The sequence below is a fragment of the Oryzias latipes genome, chromosome 1 (genome assembly GCF_053564925.1).
Source record: "Oryzias latipes strain Hd-rR chromosome 1, Olatipes_Hd-rR_3.1".
Taxonomy (NCBI): domain Eukaryota; kingdom Metazoa; phylum Chordata; class Actinopteri; order Beloniformes; family Adrianichthyidae; genus Oryzias; species Oryzias latipes.
Window position 1 is genome coordinate 31,202,838 of NC_136237.1, and position 22,255 is coordinate 31,225,092.

The window sequence follows — 22,255 nt, forward strand, 5'->3', positions numbered from 1 at the left end:
ATGTAAAACAGATCTGAGGGGAAATGGTGAGAGGAACCTAAATGTAACAGTACACATCATAGACAAAGATACAGAATCTCTGATGACTGGTCAGTCAGAGATCAGTCATAAGAGCTCAGAATTTACTCCACCCAACTTACCAATGATCGCAAAATGGATGATTTGGGAGGCAAAGAAAAGTGTGTTTGCTGCACTCAAAGGCCCACCCACTTACCAATTAAAACCAATTCTAATAAAGTTTAAGTAAAACTAATGGGAAATAAATCAATGATTTGAATGTTATTTAAACCATATTTTAAGTTTGGTTTAAAATTGTTTTTAAACATGAAAGTCAAATGGAAAGTACCGGTATTTGAAACCAACTTTCAAAGGTTATTCGAGGAACTGCATTGCTTGATAGTTACAGTTTGTCTCAAATCTAAAACAAAAGGTGGGGCTTGTAAAACAATGATGTCATGGCATCAATTTATTGATATTACTGCATTAAAAAGTGTGGATTCCCATTTGAACTATTGTCTTTATTGTACAACAAAAACGATTAGGGTAATAGGTGGGTATTTCATGTGCCCTCTGGCAGTGGGGTCAGCATTTAAGTGACTGGATGGCTGATTGTGCACACCCCTACAGAACAAGACTGTAAGTCAATGTTACATCCCCTTAATTGAAGGAAACATGACTGCAAGAGGATGTGTGCGTTTGTGTGAACCCATCTCAGCCTTATCACCCCTGTGACAGACACACTGCCACAGAAATGTCTTGGGGGCGCCTCGCCCAATGTCTTGACAATAGTCTCAGTGTGTGTGAGTGACAGAGAGTGGCTCGGGGACACAGAGGGGGCGTTATATTGGGTAGACGACACGCACGCAGACACGCATGCACACAAATTTAGGGACACGCACGCTCACATTAAAGCAAGAAGACACTGCACTCTTTCTTTCCCTATGTGCTATTTCTCATTCCTTCTTTCCCTGACGCAGAGAGACTCAATCATTCACACGCTCAGGCTTGTTTGACGCAGAGGAAAGACGAAAAATAACTGCTTCCTCACTCTCTGTCTTTTCCTCTAATTCTGCTCGTGTATGTGTGCGTGCAAATGTGGACTGTATAATTAATGCGGCTTTCAGTTCTTTGAGTTATCAAGTACGCTTTTGGTATGCAAACAGACTTCTTGCTTGTGAGTGTGTGTGTATGTGTTCGATACACCAGAGATGGAGTGCAAAGCCGGGCCATTGAGCGGATGGGGGAAGAGTTAATGAGAAAGCGAGGGAAATTTCAAGCCTTTTCTATCGATAACCTTAAACAAAACTTCAAGGCTCTGTTAGTACTTGAAATCCTTTTTTTTGTTTGTTTTTTTAAATTTCCTTTGCAAATCCTAGTTCAACATTAGGGTTCAACATATGATTTCGGAGAAGTCACTTTTAGTAGTTTTCTAGAGCTTAGCCTTTGCTCTGTAGTCTGACTCGATATTAATAAACTCTTTGTAATGGAAAAGAAAAAAAGGCAAAACCTAAAGTAGGAAAACGGTAAACGTGTCACTGCATTTTGACAAAAAACTCGAAGTCCTTTGCACTTCCTCTTTGTAGATGGTAAAACACTATTTAAAATGTCCTGAAGGTTTCGTAAGGGTTAATGGCCGACGAAGTGTGCGGTTACTACTTTTTAACGCACGCCGTGGAAGCCTGAACCGTCCGACGCGAAGCGGAGTGCGTTAAAAAGTAGTAACCGCACACTTCGAAGGCCATTAACCCGCTTATACCATGGTCACTTACAAAAGCAATACATATTAACCAGGTTTTAGTCCTTAATTCTTGTTTTTTTTTCGATTTGTATCACTTTTCTCATAAACAGCGTACTATATGTTACGTGATGCGGCGCAACATCGTCCGCGTCGCGCAGCACCACCGCTGCAGTTAAGATTCGGCGATATATATATGCTGATCGTCCCGATGGGTTGAATAAAGCATCAATTCAGAGGGAAAGTTAATCGCTTACCGCTTGTTTTTGCCCCGATGATGAAGCAAAAGGTTGTTTTACAGAAGCCGGCGCAGTGATACAAATCATTTAAGCTAGCCGACCGGAACTTCTTTTTTCACCGTGCGGTTATCAGGTTTTAACGCATACCCAGCAGCCAATCAGAATCGAGTATTCAACCGGACCATGGTATAAAAGCAATTAAACTACATCCACATATCCAAAAATGCCACAGTGCGGAGACATAATTGCACTTTTTCAAGAAATTTGGCAGGTTGCCACGCTGCAGCATTTGTTATAGGGAGGCGGCAGTCACGTATTTACAATGCTCGTTGATGGCCACGAAGTTTTAAGAAAAAGTCTGAATTTTACAGTGACCAGACTATTTGTTTGGCATCGGTCAGTGGTTGCCTGGGCACATTTGAAGGTCACACTGTGGCAGTGAAGTGACAGGAGGGTGGTGGGAAGACAGCAGCGCAATAATTGACTGATAATAGGGTCTGAAAGGTTCCCAAAACCGTCTGATGTTCAGCCGATTTCAGACTGCTCCCATCAGACCTGCCCCGTGCTGCTGTCCCGTCCAATTGTTAGAAATCGTTCGGTAGCAGCGCTGGTGTGGGAGCCAGGGGCCTGGCGATGATCAGACGTCAGTCAGGTGATCCATGCCACCATGAGTCGTTTTTATAATATGCTTGAAATAACTAGACTTAACTAAATATCAGACATCTTCTAGGGAGTTATCCAGACTCCCTGAGAACTGTTGTATATTAGAAAGTTTTAATATTGGATGTAGTGAAAGGTAATCTGAAGTTTTGGTGTTAGCTCTTGTACAAAATCACTTGAATATAAATTTTATAACCGTGGAGCTAAAACATAATGAAAGTTTGTTAATTTGTAAAATCACCAACCTTATTTTTGTTTTCAAAAGTAAAAAAATTGTGGTATTAAATAAAAGAAAATTAAAAATATATATATATTTGTATGGTATAATGCCAAAGTCAACAGAGAACATTTTTTTACTCTTTCTGCAAACTAATGCTATGCTGCAAAATTTACACATCTCTAAAGCAAAATTTTCATGAAGTGGAAAAACTTTTCTTTAGACTTTGTGAAGAAGTCTACTTACTTTTTAAAGCTCTTTTATACATTTTTGCCTCAATTCAACAAAAATAATTCATATCATCTCTGACAAAAATGATCTTCATATAAATGCAACACATCTTCTGATGCTTTATATTTTTGCACAATTTGACATATGCTCACTAATCGAGATACAAAGCTGGACAATTTTTACATGCAAAAATGTTTATTGATGTACACAAAATTAAAGCTTTCATGTGTTTAAATCAGTTTTGATTCCTACATTAATCCCCTTATGGGGAGTAGGAAATTAAGTTTTTTTCTCTCTCACAATCTGACAGTAATGTAATTCTAAGTTTTTTTTTATACAGTAAACTCAAAAGTTTGTTGAAAATATAAACATTTCTATTTTAAATACTGCCTTTAATATTTAAAAACATTTTTGGTTGACTTTTAAAGTACATGAACTTAAATGTTTCTGTGCATGTCAAGCAGCCCTAACGCCTGTCTTTTATGAGGATTTGGGATAAAAAACATGAATAGATAAATAAATAAAACAGCAAGAGCAAGTTGAGGTGAAACCGTTGATTCAACACATTTCTGACGGAGGGCTCCTTGCAACGGCTTGGGCTGGATTTAGAAAAAGGGGCTGCCGTCAGCAAAGGCTGGCATTAAGAACACTTTCACACATCCATTTCTAATCAAAGCTTGCTCCTTTTTAAAAGCCATGAAAGCTTTCATGTTAACACGACACCGCCACCAAAGCTCCATTCACGTTTTTAAAAAGACCGAGCGGTCATTGAAGATGCGTGTGTTTTCCTGCGCGTGACAATACTGAACGTCTGTGTCAACACACTATCCTTGCTTCTCATCTTACCGGTGACACTTTGTGTCAGACCCGCAACCCTGAATAAATTGCCTGTGATCCCCCTCTTACATTGTGAACACCTGTGCTCATGAGATGTTTATGTTTTTCAAGCCATCTAAAGTTGTCGGCTCAGATGTGAGAATTCACTTATGTAGCCAATTAAATGTAGTCATTTCATCCCAATGGAAACCTGGTTTGTAGCTCTAATTGGCAGGTGATTTGCATGACTTTGATTGCAAGTTTTGTATATTTATGTGTGCATATTTTAAAGTTTTTAAGTGGGAATCTAATGAAAGTGAGTTTTGTTTCCCCTTTTTCCTCGCGTGCTCTGTTACCGTCCTCATATTATTACTGTATTGTTGCAAAAGAGAAGAGAGCCTCTTCAATAATGTATGCCTGTGCAGTGTTGGCCCATTAAGAACTGGCTTTATGGTAATACTGTGCTATTACTGTGATGTGTTAGGAACAAGTCATTGATTTAAAGTGCAGCTGGAATCATCAAAGTTCCATTTGTTTTGGCTTTGGAGTGCCTGAATGAGGATAGGCAACTCTTAACTTGCAACATCTTTATATATATATATATATATATATATATATATATATATATATATATATATATATATATATATTGACATTTCTGTGGCAGCAGGTGGAAAACTTTAAAAGAGCGGATAAAAACAGACACGGTATGGACAGTCCATTGTTCTATATCAAGCTGATTTGATGTCAGTCTTTTGACCTTTGTGACATAAATATTTTGGCCGGATATTATGTTTATTATGATAAAACTTTCCAAAGTGAGAAAAGAGGAGAACCTAGCATTATGCATTTGGCTGTAAAACTACTCCCCTACACACTGGGATACAACTCTACCGTTTTCTCAGACAGATATAAACATTTTCACACTTTTCTCTCTTTTGTCAAAGTCTCAGAGCCCAAACTTTCATATAAAAACTATTATAGAATGAAACCAAAGATCTCCCCATTATCAAAGATTTATCTAGATTAGGCAAAACTGAACTGAAAAGAAAATCAGCGAGACCTTGAAAAGTGAACCATGATATACTGATGGACCACATTACACCGTGTTCTGTGCTGTCGATGATGTGATAGAAAGAATGGTTGGTTGATTCCAGACTGCTCAAAACTCCTACCGCTTGAGCCTGCACACAGCTAACACGGTTCACAAAGCTGCAAATATTGGAGTATATTTGCCCATTTTTGTGAGTTTTGTCGACCAGTTTCAATGTTTAGCAGACACTTAACCTCACCTTCAGAACAGATGAACCACTTGGTCATGATTTTTAAAAGTAACTGGTCAAGAAATGTACACAAATGTATTTAAGTATATATAAAATTTAGCCTCCGATACAAAAGAGGTTTATACAAATTAACACCTGTGTCCAAAGACTCATAACCCCCTTCTGTAACAGTAAAATCTTTCCAACACAAGAAGCCTTCAGCTCTCATCTGTTTGCTCAACTGCTGGACAGGACAAGTTAAAAAAAGCAACTTGTCTCAATCCAAATGGTTTCATTTTTTATAGGATCCATAAAAATGCTAAATGGCGTATACTTGTATAGTGCTTTAATACGTTCTCAGAAGGCCCAAAGCACTTTACAGTCACAGTCCGATTCACTCATACATACACACATTCACACACTGACTGATAAACCTATATCCACCAGAAGCAATGTGGGTTCAGTGTCTTGCCCAAGAACACTTCGACACGTGGGTAGGCAAGGTGGGAACCGAACCTATGATCGCCAGATCAGAGGTCGACCGCTCTTCTTCTGCAAAACAGCAAGTGACATTATGATGTGTTCACCATCATGTTTTGTGCTCACAGAAAAGCCATGTTTCTCAACAGGTAAACCAGTCAATCTGTGGTTGACAACAGCACCAGAGAAGCCAACGGGTCTAAATAATCCAGACTTGTGGGTTCTTGCAAAGAATGAGTGGTGTGTTGCAAGTTTCCCTTAGAGTTGTCAGAACATGATCAGTTAGTTTTTACAGAAATAAGAAGTGGATACCCACATATTTGTAAAAAAAAAAAAAATATGAGGTTCACCAGTAGAATTTTGTTACATGTTAAGTCGAACCTCGGTTTTAAAAAAAAAGGCCTTTGGAACAAAAATGTTTATTTCTATAGTAAAATTGGATGGTTGTATATTAAAGTGATGTACTAGTACATGTGTAGCGCACATATATAAATTATTGTAGTTTTTTTTTTTAGTTGAGGCCAGTAGCTAAGTTCTGGGCTTTAGTGTGCTTCTTGTGAATTCCAGTTTGTCTGCAGATTAATGTAGGTGTTCCTGATCTTGTCTATTTCCGACATCAACAGGCAAGTGGGACTGGAAAAAGGTTGAACAAACGTCCAAATCTGTACATTTGCACATATATACACACACATCACACACATACACGGGTAGAGGCTTAGGTCAGTGGTGTAAACTGGAGCATCGCTACAGGCGGAGACCTGCCCACTCAGATTTATGCAACTATTTCACTAAGGCAGGTATAAAGCTCTCATCTCTTACACACTCACACAGACACTTGCACATGCACTCACACCAAAATAGCCTAAAGAGTGTGAGCAGGCTTTACTCTGAGTGGAGCTCCTTCCTTTCCACTCCTGTCCTGTCTTCTCCTAACCCTAGACCCACATACCTCACTTCTGTCTTTCTCATTCCATCTCATCCTTCCCCCCCACCAGCTTTCTACCCTAAGGCAATACCTAAAAATGCATTCCCATTTTGTAGCCTTACATCCTTCCTCACCACTCACTGAAGCATTGCCTGTTATCCCAGTCGCCTTACCTCCCTTCATCTAACTAACCAAATCCAGAAGCGACCCCCATCCTGCTGCCAACATCCGCCCTCTATCTACGAGCACTGACTAGACGTATCCTTTCTTGTCCCTCAACTCTTTGTTTATGGTTTCCTTTATTCCTTTTCTTTCTTTCTTTTATCTTAATCTTGATCTTCTTATTTATCTGTCTTCTATCAGCATTTCCAAAACAGATGGCTACATTTAGCCTGGAGCAAAAACATTGGCTTTGGACTGCAGCGCTACCAGGGCCAGTTTTTTTCACTCATGCAAGATATAATGAGTTGATACTCGGCAAGATATGCTCTCCGATTTGCCAGTAGCAAAAATGCATAAAGCATGCTGCACAGTGCATATATTTACATTTTAAGGTTGTTCCTTAGTATCATACTTAATTACATCCGATTGGTTAAAGAAAAGAGGGTTGAATCTGAGTACAGCGGTTAAAAAATAGAAAATGGAAAAAAAAAGTGGGTTTTAAAAGCCATTTGTAACATTTAAAGACATAAATGAGATGAAAAGAAAAAGTTTAGAAAAGATGGATTTAGATGGGGAGTGATGAAAGGAGATGAAACCACTTAGCGAGAACAGAGGCATCAATCTGAAAGAAGACAGACTAAAGGAGATGCCCCTGCATGAGTGTGTGTGTGAGGGGTACGGTGGCCCTGAAGTGCAAATCACATCACCAAATTACTCAATGTAAAAAAATTTTACAGATCACGACGATTAAAAAAGCAAAACAATTTATAATTTAAAAGAAAAACCATTACATTTTACCAATCGAAAACACACAGTTAAAAAAAAACTAAATTCAATAAAAATTTTAGAAAACAAAAGGAAATGTTAATAAATAAAACATAAGAAAAGGTAGGTACAATGTGACATCGCTGTATGGAGAATGACATCCAATATCTTTTTATGCCAAATAACATTTTGTTAAAAATGATGAACTAACGTCCAATCAGCAATGTCCCATAGTACCTACCGTTACTGGTTTCTTCTCGTTTTATTTTTTAACATTTTGTTTTGATTCCTGGAAATTGCTCTTGTTTTCCGAAATGTTTTTTTTTTTTTTTTCTATGGAAAATGGGAAAGGTAGGTAGGTACTACGGGACATCCCCGATTGGATGATGATGTTAGTCCATCATTTCAACTGAAAATTATTTGGTATGAAGCGATACTGCTCATCCTTCGTACTAATCATAAAACCTTTATTAGTATGTCAACATTGAAGACTCATTTGAAAAAACTCAAATGTCATCGTCCAATGAGTGATGTCCCATGGTATCTACCTTTTTTCAGTTTCTTGTTTCTTTGTATTTTAACATTTCATTTGGAGTTCTGGAAATTACTTTCGTTTTCCAAAACCTTTCATTTTTTGGAAAGGTTTCTGAAATTTTGTTTTGTTTTCCAAAATGTATTATTGTTTTTTACTATGTTTTGCTTTTTATTTGTCGTTGTGGTCTGTATTATGTTTTGCGTTGAGTGATTTGTCGTGTTTTGCTCTTCAGCACCAACATTGGGGGGGCACCTTTGGATAGAAAAGAATGGAAATATGAATGGTTGACTTCAGAGTTGAATACTACAAATATAATAATAGCAAAAAGAATTTTTTTCAACAAAAAAGCTCCTTTTAACCTTTGCTTTGAAAAACTGTTAACTTTTGCTAAGGTACAAGGTTATTAGAAGGTGGTACGTCTTAATTTAAAAAGAAATTCTGGATGTCTTTTCCTCAATCAGCATGTAGCCCTCGACAAATGTTTAAAAAATGTGATTTTTTTTCTTCTTCAATAAATAGTGGTAAACACTGCAAGCTTGTAAAGAACTAGACTAAGAGAATTATTTTTATCCGTGAATTTGCATAAAACATGTTTTTAAACTTTGGCTAGCACCCGTCAGCTTTGCCCTTGAAACTTTGACTATTTTAAAAAACAGGTACTGACATATTTAACAAAATAATGCAAATGTTATGCAGGTTTACTCTGTCTATAATCAAATCACTGACTCAAATGCAGTCCGCTGACCTGTGACGTGCCAGATTTATGCACACACAAAAAAAATGTAATCACATCACTTTGCTTTTGTTTGATTCAGTTTGAGTTGATGCAACTTGACTCCATCCAATCCGAATGATTTAATTTAGCTGAGTTGGGCCCGGTCCAATTCAGCTCAATTCAAACTCCTTTCAAGTCAGTTTAATTGAGCCTAACTCGAGACCACTTTATGCACTGGAGATTCTTTTGTGTAGGTGGATAAAACAAGTCACAGGGCTACTAAGCTGTCTAAAATCCCCGCCAGTGTGAAAAGGAGCGCCTTTGTTTAGCAATATTGGATAAAATTGCTAAACACTCAAACAGCCATTAAGGTAATACTGGAAGGCAGATGAGCTGAATGCGGAGCAATACAATATAAAGCAGAGTCTTCAAGAAGCGAATAAAAGGAGGCATCTCAGTGAGGGGTTTGTTATGTAGGTCTTTGTGCGTGCTCAAGAGTATGTCTGTGTCAGAGGTAGGAGATTGTGCTTGTAAGCCTCCACGCATTTGTGTGATTGTAGGTGACGGAGTGCGTCAGAGCTTGTGCATATGATCCATAGGGAAAAAAACGAATGTGATGTAAGAGACGGAAAACTTTTCTATCTGGTTTTGTATCATTGTATTCGTATCAGACTTGATGTGCGTAAAAAGCAGATATGCATAAAGATCTGGGGGTGTGTGTAAATACAATTATGTGCTTTTATGTGCAGATGGGAACATCTCAGTCTTGGTGTGTTGAAATTGCAAGTCTGTCTGCGGCATTCGTCTCTGCCTCGGCTTGCCTGAGTGTGTGCTATGTGTGGCAATAACTTTCCCACATTCCTGCCATTTCAGGGAGAAGTTGAAACAAAAGCTGAAAGGAAGACTTGTTAACATGGTAACATTATCAGCTCAGCAGTCTTTCTGCATTAAGTCACGTAAGTAAACAGCCAAGCCAGACAGGGAAGCTCCGATCTCATTCCAGCACCAGAGATCTTGACGTGAAAGGAAACTGACAATTTCTCTCCTTTTGTCATTAGCTATTTCCCTCCAACACATTTTTCTCTCACTGTCTTTGCCTCACTGTACTTGGCTTCCACATGTGGAAACACGCATGCACCTATGATTTTAGACACTTCTGAAGAGACATCGACCCAAATGTCACCTTCACATCTTCACCTGGATACCTTTCTGATCCTGCACTTGAAGCCATGTAAGCAGCAGTGGTGGCAAAAAAAAGAAAAGAAAAAAAGAGGGCCTTTTTCCCCTGAGATTTACACGCCGTTGCACGAGAACACACATCTTCAGAAAGTTTGAGAAAGCAGCTTTTTGGCTCAGCAGCAATAATTGCAGTCCTCCATCGTGCTCAGCTCAAGAACTGCTGTATAAGCACAAACACTACCATGGGGGATGAATACCTTCATACCTTTACACAGCTAATCTATTTAAGTATATGAGGTTGTCTGCTGAACTTAATCTAAATTACTGTCTTTCCTTTATTACAGCCACACAACCTTTTAAGCTCTTTGAACTTACTTACATTTAAATACTGGCATCTTTTGACGAGAACACTTCACATCGTGTGTGTTTTAAAACATTTTTTGTTATTTTAAATGTGAAAGTCTTTGATTTGCTTTTGCTTTTTAGGTTCAAAATATGTTTTTATTTTGCACTTTGTGTTGCTCAAGTATGAAAAGTGCATTATAAATAAAGTTTCATTTGTTTTGATGAATCTCAACACCCCAGAAAAAGATAACAAATTTTTCCAACAATGCATATCCCAAACTGACATTTGACTTTTAAAGACCCACTCCAATAACAACTGTGTTTTGGTGTTTTTTAATATGTTCTTGTGGCATCTTTCTCATGATGGAGGACATATATAAAGATAATTGAGCTTAAAATTGTATTTGTGAGTATTTTTTTATTCAACTGATTGTGTATCAGGAGCAGACATAAAATGACAGATGGAAAAGGCTTGTGGCTGTGACGTAGGGCCAATCGATCGGCCACAACTGGGTCCAAACTGTAGAGCTAGATAGCTCCAAAAATGCTCGCCATTTCTGTCGCACCAGTAATGTTAGGTTGGGGTTGTGAGCTTGCGGGAGAGAGTGTTAAAAAAAAACAAGGGTGATGGGAAGTGTGGCCAGGCTTACTCCGGGCCAACAGACCCACCCACAACTCGGACAAATTTGCGGCAAAGACGGCATAATCATAATTAAAAGACCACTGGGAACACTTTGAAAATAGATCAAAAGATGATTTAAGTGGGACTTTAAAAGTTCACTCATTCAGTCTCAAACAACAACCAGCCTGACTCAATGGAAACATGAAAAGAAAGGTAACTTTAAAAAAAGTTTTGGCTTAACAGAGAAATAAAATCATTTAAATTCAAAGTGAGGGAGCATGGTCAATATTAAATTTGAAATATTAAAACCACAAAAAGACAAAATAACCATTTTTATGTTTGTGTTGCTGAGCTTTACTTGGAAACCTTGAGAGGTATTTTTATTTGAAGAACCTGCCAGAATAGAGCACACTCTATATGCAATCAAGAGAGGATAAGAGAAGCCTCCAAAGTATAACATGACTTATGGCTAGCCACAAGTATAAATGTTTAATGTTTTTGTCTGAAATCCAGATGGTTACTGAAAGAAGGGAACACAACACTGACCATGGGTAGTCATTTCATATTAGCTTGTGTTTTCATGCAGTTTCTATGTGATTAGATGTAAATGTTAGGTCCTGTTACCCTGAACTATTTGTGCCGAGCTGCAGAGGTGAAAAGTGCTGGTCTACTTTGCACATTTGTATCCATGCGATCCTGGTCGAGTGGAAAATCAATGTTTACAGGGTAAGCATGTGTTCCACCTCCACCGCAGTGTCTCACAAAAACACACATCTGCAGTGTTTGGGCCTTTCTGCCCCCCCTCTCATCCTTTTTGTACCTCTCTGTCTCATTCTCTTTGGCTCATATTCCCCTCTCTGATGTCCACTGCCCCCCCCCCCCCCCCCACACACACACACAAACACACTCAGGGTCAGCAGATCAGTTTTCAGTCTGGTGCAATGGGTGATCCCCACTTTGGTTACTTTGCCCTTCTCAACTCACACTTACCCCCACCTCCTCACCTCCCCACCTACTGGCCCGTTGAGCATATGGCCCGGCTGCATGGCCTGAACTCTGCAGCTTTAATGAATGCATCATTGAGCTGGTCTCATCATGACAGGGGTTACGGGCCGGTTAAATGGGTGTATGCAGTAAAAAAAGACATGGTGTGCTTGTTTCTGGTTAACAGTGCCTTCTACTCTATGAACCAAGTGCTATCACGGGTACACGTGTGTGCAGATGCATGAAGTATTGCTTGATTGTAAAGAGGTAGGGGAGAAGTGTGTGTGTGTTTGTGTGTGTGTGTTTTGTCGGATAAAAGGGGGGGTGGTGAGTCTGTGACAGACGCTCATCATATTTAATCCTGAAGGGATTTTGTGGAAATGAAAAGCTGCTTTTCAATTTTATAATCCACTAGACCTAATCTCTCCACCCCCACTCGTCCATACAGTCCAATTAGATGAACAAGACTGGCCGGATGAGTCCTATTCACCACAAATTCATCCCCAAAGCCCGGTTCTCTATGTCATTAGAGCCCAGCACTGACCTTCACTAAGTGTTGCAAAAAAGGCCACACTGCGCTAAAAAAGCTGCTCCATCAACCCACCTGTTTCCTCTGCAGTCTTGGCCTTGTAACAGGGCATTGATTGCAATTGGACTCAATCCTTGTGTGTGTGTGTGTGTGTGTGTGTGTGTGTGTGTGTGTGTGTGTGTGTGTGTGTGTGTGTGTGCGTCAATGGCTGCATGTCTGGTTCGATTCAGTCTCTGTGGCACCTCGCTCTTACCCGCCTCCACACACCCACTGGGTCCAGAGCGAGAAAGTGCACACTACAATGGAAGAAGTTGCACTAGTGAAAACGCTGAGCTCGTCCATTCTCAGAGGTCAGTGTGGCACATCGAAGATGCAAAAAAGGGAACGGCGGTGGGGTGTTCAGATCTGTACCCACCATATGGCAAGGAGAGCAGGAGACTAAGAAAACGGAACAAAGGATGAATGTCAAAAGGAAAAGAAAATGATGAAAGGGATGTGGTAAGATCTGCTCAGGGACAACAGATTAAACTGTATTTTTGTGTGCTTTTACCATGTGTGCCATAGTATTAAGAGAGTAGGCCACTTTTCGCGTATTGACCGCAGTGCCATGTGACTGCTGTAATCATTAATGTGTCCTGATGCCAGCGGGTATCCTAATGACCCACATCTCAGCAGTCCACTCTCACTTTTGGCTGCCACCCAAAGCAGACCTCTGCAGTTTTACTGCCCCTCCCTGCTTGGATGCCTGTTGTCTAACCTTCTTCCTCTCACTGTCTTCATTAGAACTAGACATGTACCCACCATCTAGACAAATCTTATATTGATGAATAATGTGTCTAGGGCAGGATCTGCAGAATGCTTCTCGATTTCTGTAAGAAAACTCTTCCAAACTTTTTATTTTTATTTATTTATTATTATTATTTTTTGTCAAAACGGAATCTCACAAATCAATACAGAGTGTTTTAGATGCGCAAATGTAACATCTTAACTGTTATGGAATGCCCAAGTCAGATTGGATTATTTCAAGGGTGTTGTTTTTTTATTTTTTATTGTAATATCTTGAAAATGTTTTTAGAACTCAGAAAATAAAAATTTGTATTTATTTATTTTATATTTTTGTTTTTCCCTCTAAAAAGTAAGATAAGTTAATTTATTTTAGAATATTATAATAGATAAACACAATAAACTTTCAATTAATGCTATTTTTATCAACAATGAAAAAAGGTTAAAGCAACACTTTTGTTCAGTTTTTAAATGTTTTTACATTTTCTATAATTATTCTGCAATACGACTGAATACAAATCTATTTCTTAACTGGAATACTGTTAGTTTGACCACTTTTGCATAAATTAGGAGAATTTTAAACCTGGGACTAGTCAGTAACCATGAACTGAGCATCTTGGTTAAATAATTTCCTTTTATCCACATTGATCAGCTTTTTCATCTTGTTTAAAACATCTTATTTCTTTTTTATTGTTTCATTTAATTGATTTAAAGTTTTATTTTAAAGCGCTAAGAAGTCACAAAGATCTATCAAGCTCATTTAAGAAATAAAGAAATACACTAATTTAAATCATAAAGAAAAATGAACAAAAGTATAAGAAGATTGTCATCTTCTTAAAAGTGTAATTAATCATAATCATAAATGGAGGTTTTTGAAGTAATGCATAGAATATACACTTATGTCACATTAGATTCATTAAATATAATAACTAAAATCATTTATTAACTAAAGTAATTCATTGCTTAAAAGGGAGTGGGAGTAATGTAATCCCACCCCTCCTGAGTTTATTTTTTATTTTTTTTGCATAGTTGCCATAATCTGGTGCTAATAAGATCAAGTGCTGATTTTTTTTTGTCAAGTAGAAAAATAGAATGCTTATTGATTATCCTCAGAAAATATTCTTTCTAAGTGGTTTGGATCAAAGGCAGATTGTATAAGAAAGTTTCTTATATTTTTCATTGACCAACCAGAGAGGCTCCAAAATTCCATTTTCCTCCATCTATTTCCCCAATCTCTCCTGCGCCCAAAAGTCTAAATAATTCCTGCACCCTGTCATCCCACATTCTTTTGGCATTACAATTCCTACAGTTGGCACATACATGTCACCTAATCCCCTCTACGTCTATCTCTCACTTGCACTCTTGTGAAAACCTCGTATGCCTTCATGGAATAAGCGGTACCCTCAGAGAAGTGACAGGAATCCACCAACCTGCACGAGTCGCCAAACTGTTCAAATTAACAAATTCTGACATGTTCGCAAATGCAATGAAGCACAAACACACAGTTTTTGACACATACACACACTCAGCAGTGGGTGAAACCACTGGCGGTTGGATATTTTTGGGGGGTTGTAGGAGGGAGTGCACCCCTCTTTACCAGGGGAGTTAATTACCACCGACAATCAATAATTCATTACGCTGTCAGTTTGTGTGTCTGCATGGCTCTGTATTGGTGCTGGCATGTTTTAGGAGCGCGTAAGCATGAACGCCAAACTCTCCCAGTAAGCACTTTCTTTCCCTGGCAATGGCAGATTAAGAGGATTGACTCCATAATGGATTAACCTCCGGAGTTTGTGTGCGCATGCATATGCATGCGTGGTGCTGCGTGTGTACGTTGAGTAGGATCAGAGAGTCCATGTATGAATTGATTAGCTTAAGAAGCTCCTCTCCTTCCTTTCTAATGACCACATCAGCATTTTTTTTCCTTCACAAGCTGGATAAATGTAGAGCTGTCTGTCAAGGAAATGAGACACCGCCCCTTTAAATAGGGTTGGCTGCCACTCAAATATCACTCATGGAAAGACTCCCCATGGACAACGGAGACCCTGCTGTGTCTGTGTGATAGATGGTGCCTGTGTCTTTGTATTATTGTGTGTGGGCAGAGAGGGTGAGTGACCGACTGTGCAGCATTTGTCAGCTTTGAAAAGAAAGTTCTCGAATAAATATCGTAATATCACGAATATATACATTTGCTAAATTAAAAAAACAACAACAAATAAACAAAACAGCTTGAAAAGGAAAACGAAAGCACAAAATGACCAATTACTCTGTCGGAAGAAACTGTCCGTTTATTTCCTCTGTGTCTGCGCTAACTTAACTCCTCAGGGGTTCATTCAAATGGCCTCACCCTCACAGGCAATCATGCGCATATGCACAAACACACGCTCTCATATCGTTCAGTTACAGTATGGGCTTGACTCATGTGCCTGATGGTGGATCATACTACACACAGCGCTTATGTTTGACCCGCAGCTCTTTAGCGCACACACACATTCTGGCGGAATGGTACAGTCTCACTGCTCAGAAGTTGAGGGGAGTAATCATGATACATGCATGTACAGTCTTGCATCTCGTTTATGAAAAAAACAAAAAAAACCTGTTAGTTGGTGTGCCCAATTGAGTGTGAAGGACATACGTTTGTAGAATAACAGTGAATGATGCTGCTGTAAGGCCTTTGAGCAGTAAAGACTGTTTAATGGCTAAAGGCAGTACCAAAGATTTTTACAGCTTGGTTGGTTTGCTTGCTATTATACTTTATTTATTCACTGTCAAATTTTCACTCATGCATTACTTGTTGGCCCAGAATTTATCGTTTTCTTTTATTTAGTCACATATTTGAATAGATTAACTGGATTAAAACTGATTTTGATTCTTTTTCTTGCGTTTTTTCTTAAATCTGTGCTGTGGTGTTTTTCATTTTATTGTGAAATGTACAGTGCTTACATTAGGTCTACGATGTGCAATAATGGTGATGAATATTTTGATGACTACATGACTTGCAATACATGAAAAAAAAAGCCAAACAAAAAACAACAAATACACAATTTCCCTTTCATTGCAACCGTTTTGTTTAAATAAAAGTAAACATAACTTGTATTAAACTCCAAATGACCCACGTCCACATGGGAGGCAAGCATTTAACATAAAAGGGCTACATCTGATTGGTCAACAAAGTGAAGGGTTCCATTCGATTAAAGCCTAAAAGGCATCATGTGATTTGGTAAATACTTCTACCATGAGATTTTTTGAGCTTGTTCAATTCAATTCAATTTTATTTATACAGCCCAAATTCACAACAACAGTCGTCTCCATGGGCTTGTATTGAAAGATTTTAGTAAACATAGTTTACGTTGTCTTTTGCCATGTGCATAGTTGATAGTGACCATAGTGTGATGATGATAGAGTTGCGGTTTATTGTGCAGGCCTAGCTTACAATACTTGTTAGGCCTGATTTCCTCTGTTTGACTCGCTGTTAAGTCCATCTATGTATTAAGATGGATCAGCAGAGTTCCCTTACAGTTCAACCAATACCTATCTTTCATATTCATTATTGTTTCCTTTTTTGGTTTTACTAGAGTTGTATATGCTTTTATTCTTACTCAACCTAGTAGGTAGTATCCTGAAAAACAACTTTGGTCTAAACCAGGGTTGTCCAAGGGATTTGGTCTTTTGGTCTAGACCAATTAAAAGTGGTGTAAATGGACCTAAAGAATAAAGAGGTGACTAAAGAGATATTAAAAAAAAAAACTTTTTACAAGAACAGTTGATTCTAAAGAACATTACATTACATCTCTGGGGTCCTACCTGCTTGCTGTACTTGTTTCCAGTCTGGCACCCATACTCGGAGCACTGGTCTGATCCTAGGGACATGGCATCTGCATTGCCACTAGCACCACTGCTGCTGCTGCTTGAGCCGGCGCTTCCCACACATCCACCACTGCCCACGAAGGTGTTGGACGGAGGCAGCTCCTGAACTGCTTGGTGCTTCTTTCCTTCCGCTGGGGGCGAGTGGGGCTGTAGATTCACAGCTGGAAGAGGTGAGCTGGATTTGTAGTGCCTGGCAAAATCTGGGCTAGACTGGTGTCTCCTGCCTCCACCCATGCGTGGGCTGCCTGGGTCACCATCCACGGTGCAGTAACGGGCTGCCAAACGCTCACTTGCGCTGCTCAAATCCTCCTCGTCATCGTCATTGACATGGTGTCGGAGGCCATTGACGGTGACGATACCACTATAATGCGATCTGTCAGACTTTGTTCCTCCTCCAGCCGCAACACTACCTCCACTGCGCTTGTCCCGCCGAGGTTTACGTCCTCGATCTGACCCTCCACCTCTGCTAGCCTGTGGCTGAGCCCCTGAAGGACTGAAGAAATCTTCTTCAGGTTCCTTCTTACCAGCTTCATAGCCGTTCTTGCCTTGAGCACCACATTGTCTTGCGGTGACCACAAGAAGTATGACCAGGATGACTGCCGCAGCTCCTGCCAGGACACCAATGGCTACACTGAGGGGCTGTTTTCCCAGTGCCCGCTCACTGTCTGGGTCCCCTGCAATGTCCAATGTCAGTGGAGCCATCAGGCTTCTTGCCACCTGCAATGAAGGGGGAAAAGGAAAACAATCAGGCGAAGAACGTTCCGTAAAACAAAATAGAACCAAAGATTGGAATTCTCAATAAAATATTACATAGTGGTTGCGGACCATCTAGAAACATCAAACGGCATCTTCATTTTAATTAAAGTCATTATTCTATTTAGTGTGGATGCTTCTTTGCTATTCCCAAACACAAGTATTTTCTAAATAAATAATCACTCTTGCCTCCCAGTTGCAACATGTCAAGTTGTGCTTGTGAATTTTGACTTTAGATTTTTGCATCATCAACAGGGTACAAGAAATGTTTGGATTTGTCCCTTTAAACTTAATTTAAAATCCTAAACGGAAACATTCATCACTGATCTTAGGAGTACTTAAATTTATAGATCCCTTCAATATTTAAGCTAAAAAATTGTTGAAAACAACAGTAGAATAATAGTCTTAATAAAACATACACTCAACTTGGATGGTGATCAGATAGCAGATTGTAACACGACACTCGACATTGGGACTCTAGACCTTTTGATCTGCAATGCTTTGCTGGTCACTTTGTTCATGTGAGTAATTATGTTGACATAAGGTGGATTCAAAAAGTGAGGAGGATGCTTAATGAGTTACTACTTTCTCACAGTAATAAAACTTGCAGGAATGCATGAAAGATGGATAAAAAGTAATACCCAAAGCTTTGAGAAAGCGAAGGACAATAACTTCAGTGCAAACTACAGCTTTACTAATAAAGCAGAGGATGAGCTCATATAACTGTACAATGAGAAATGTTTATAATATTATCCAAGACATATTACGCTTACTCATACAGGGCTACATTATTCACTTTCTCCTCTTTCTCAAAAGCAAAGAGTGACAATGTGTTATATTTCATTGTTTCATCCGTATCTATCTCTAGGCTAAGTTTCATTGTTAGCTGGAGAGTTTTGCTGGTTCCATTCCATTATTCAGCATCCACTGTAGAGGACCTCTGCCAGGCTCCCCTTTCCCATCAGCCCCACTGCTCGTCTTCTGCCTGCAGAATTCTTTGCCTTTTTCCATCTGCTTGCTGTCTTTGTCATTCTGCTACCCTGTACCGTGAGCTGCATTGTCAGACAAAGAAATAGGAAGACGGAGCACAACCTCATTTGAACACATACTGTATAAGACCCAGTCAGTGTGAGTGAAGGCATATGTGTCACAGAAAAGTGTTGGAGGGTGTGAACTGTGAGTCAATTCTCGTGTGTCTGCATGTGAAAGAGAAGCTACTGCTGCTCGTACAGTTGTATGCGTCACAGCCACTAATACCAACATTTTCTCAACCAGGTACAGCAAAACATATGGACGAAGGTTGAGGATACGTGACTAATGCTATGTTCACACCAGGTTCGAAAAAGGGGGGTTCAAGAGACCGTTTCAAATGAAAAGACTATGTAAACGCACATCAATTTGTGTTTTAGGCTTCTCTAATTCACGCGTCACTACTCAAGTTTCTGTCACAGTTTTTGGGCTCTACACAGTCATTGAACACTCACTGAATGCGTATCTGTTTATCCTCTCCATTCTCCAAGTACAAAGTTATCAGCATGTCACTGATGTGACAAGGAGGTCTCTACTGACCACACCACTGACCAAAGCTTGCAAAAAACCAGATTTTTTTTTTTTTTTTTTTTTTGTCATTGAAACGGGTTTAAAGAAAATTACTTGAACCTTTTTAAACAAATGAAACAAAACAAAAGAAAACACATCTTTAGATGACTTGATCTGAGGAGTATTTATCACCTTCAGGTTGCAGTGTGCCTGATTTTCAAAGCACCTCAAATGTTTCTAAATGACAAAGACGACACACAGTGTCTAAAATGTCAATTTCCTCTTCCTCTGACTCAAACTCGGCAGCATTATTAAACATAATTACCAAAGATGTGGTTCACCCAATATTGTCAGATAGAAACAACTGGAGTAATTTTCTACTGCGGTGTGGCGGCAGTTGAAGCCATTTCTGTTCCTATAATTGTGTCTGGCATCCATCCACCACTCAGTGTGACTTCATTATGAATGAGAAGTATTCTTTGTAAAATGACTTCTACTCAATTACTTTACTAAGTTCCTACCAAAAAATAAAACTGAACTGTGGACATTGTAATCAGTGATAGCTTTTATACCAGTTTACATGTGTTACACCCAGTTGTTAACTTCAGCGGTCCTGGTAACTTAGACTCATTAAAGTTAACTCAACTGGCTATGCTCTAATGGACACTTAATCGACTTTTCTTTTTATATTTTAGAGAACCATGGGGTGTTCTCGTTGTCTAGTGGTCAAATCCTATCGGTCCAACGAGTACTTTAGTTGTTTGTCTTTATTTAAAACCAGTGCCACGTTATCTCAGCATGAGGCGAGTCAAACCTCTCAGCTTGTGATTACAGAGAACATTTTCTCTTGTGTTGAAAGGAAGCATTAGGCTTCAAGTGTCATTAAAACAAGCACAACTCAGAAAGGCTGCAAAACACAATTTTCTTGCACTTGCATTGTGGATGTCCGGAAGAGCTACACACAAGTACCATACAGAAACGATTTTGTAGTTTAGTTTACAAGCGATAAATGGGAATTGTTCAGCATGTCATTACAAATTGTTATCTTTCTTTGTCATCATGTAGCAGTCTCTAGGGAAAACTGATATCGTCAAGACTTTAGAGGCAAAAAGTGCTGTTTTCTTAGCTCCTTGGAAGAAAAGTAATTCCCCACAGAGCTCCACACTGAAAAGTCCGATATCACAGCAGAAATAAACATGTTTACAGCTTAATAGAAAAAAACAAAACAACCTTTTGGTTTCCAAGTTAAGGTCCCCAGTCAGAACATATAGTATGAGAAGGGAGGGGGTGTTCATTATTGTGTGGTTTACAACAAAACAATCCCATCATCATACTTCAGAAAGCCTGTGGCAGTCTGCCACATTCTTGGAGATCCACGGCTCTTCTTTGTCTGACTGCTCTTTTCCTCTTACGGTTAACATCTCAAAGTTTGCAACCCTTTATGGTTAAATGATCTGCAACATGTTACATGGAGATCTGACACTTCAAGTCCTTTCACTAGGGTGACACCACAACTCTTTTAAGTGGGGATTCACGGCATAGACTCTTTTTCTCCACAACACAACATAACACAATTAAAAAACAAGTTTACTCAAATCTGTAAAGTCTTTTAGTAATTATCTCCTGCTAATAGGGGTGTAACGATTAATTTAAACGATTCAATTCATATAATTTGTGGTTGACGATAGTTTTCACAGTCGATATTGAATCTTTTTGAACGATCCACTTCACTGACCTAAAATTGATCTTTGGCCAGAAGTTCAACCAGTGTGACTCGGAGATAAATATTAAGTAAATTAATAATTAAGTTTATTAAGTAAATTAATAATTAATTTACATTTAATCCTAAATATTAAGTGTAAATTAATTTGTGTACACAAAAGCTAAGGCAAATCCATTCACATTTAACAAATAATACAATCAGAACATTAGAACATTCTACCATACTGTATGGTCACATGTGTTTGCAAAATTCAAAGTGTTTCCACACATAGGACTGTAATGATGCATCACATGTTTTGTCCGCTGTAACGGTACTTGGTCGTTTTTACGTTATACTATAAAATAAACCTACCGTACCTTAATCCAAATGGTATTTTCCAATATCAATATCAATTTTATTTAATTTTGAAGTCATTTCATAATGGTAGAGGTCGATTCAATTAACAGCCTGCCTCAGACAAATCAATCTAGTTGGATTGTAGGAATTTTAATTGATTTATTAAGTCTATTAATCGTTGCACCCCTATCTGCTAACATTTATAGCTCAACTGATCCTTTTTTTTATTATTCAAACAGGAAAAGGTTTCCATCTGCAAAGCCTGGTCTAAATTGAAGCACATTTTGCTGCACATAGTTCGCATTGTGTTTGGAGACTTATTTAGTTGCTTCCCATAAATTCTCACCAATGCTCTTTTGTTCAGTATTATAAAGTTACAAAAAAACAACACCAAAACCTCATCGGTAATCAGGTAAAAGAACCACTCATGACTTAAGACTTCTCAAATGTTCAAACACACTTCAACCTACTCTGTCAAATCTGGGACAGTTTCCTATCTCTTCTTCTGTTTCACCAAAACACTTGCCCCCTATTTATCTCTTTCTCTCTCAAGTATGAACACAACCACACCTAGTTGTCCCAGCTCAGATTTACACATACCATAAAAGGACTACTTCAGTAATAACAGTTATTTGGCCATTATGAAACTCTATGTTGAAGAAAGAAGGCGCTTCAGTATCTAAACTATAAAGTAGCAGGCATAGCACAGAGAAGCACAAAAACAAGTGGTGTGCACATAAAAAAAATATTATTTACACAATACTAGTAAAAAACTGCATTAGTGCAGGCTGTAAAAATAGTGTTCTTTTTTATCTCATTCTATCAAGAAAATTGGGTTTTTCGTCTGTTTAGT

General features: G+C 38.7%; 1 protein-coding gene across 2 annotated transcripts in view; it reads right to left on the reverse strand.

Moving 5' to 3' along the window:
• The window catches only part of LOC144994789 (protocadherin-7-like), a 53,092-nt gene that overhangs the window by 25,063 nt on the left and 5,774 nt on the right, over positions 1–22,255 (reverse strand). For both annotated transcript variants that reach the window (XM_078953772.1, XM_078953780.1), the window contains exon 4: positions 16,989–17,768. In XM_078953772.1, the coding sequence (XP_078809898.1) occupies positions 16,989–17,768 (780 nt within the window). The remainder of the gene's footprint in view (positions 1–16,988; positions 17,769–22,255) is intronic.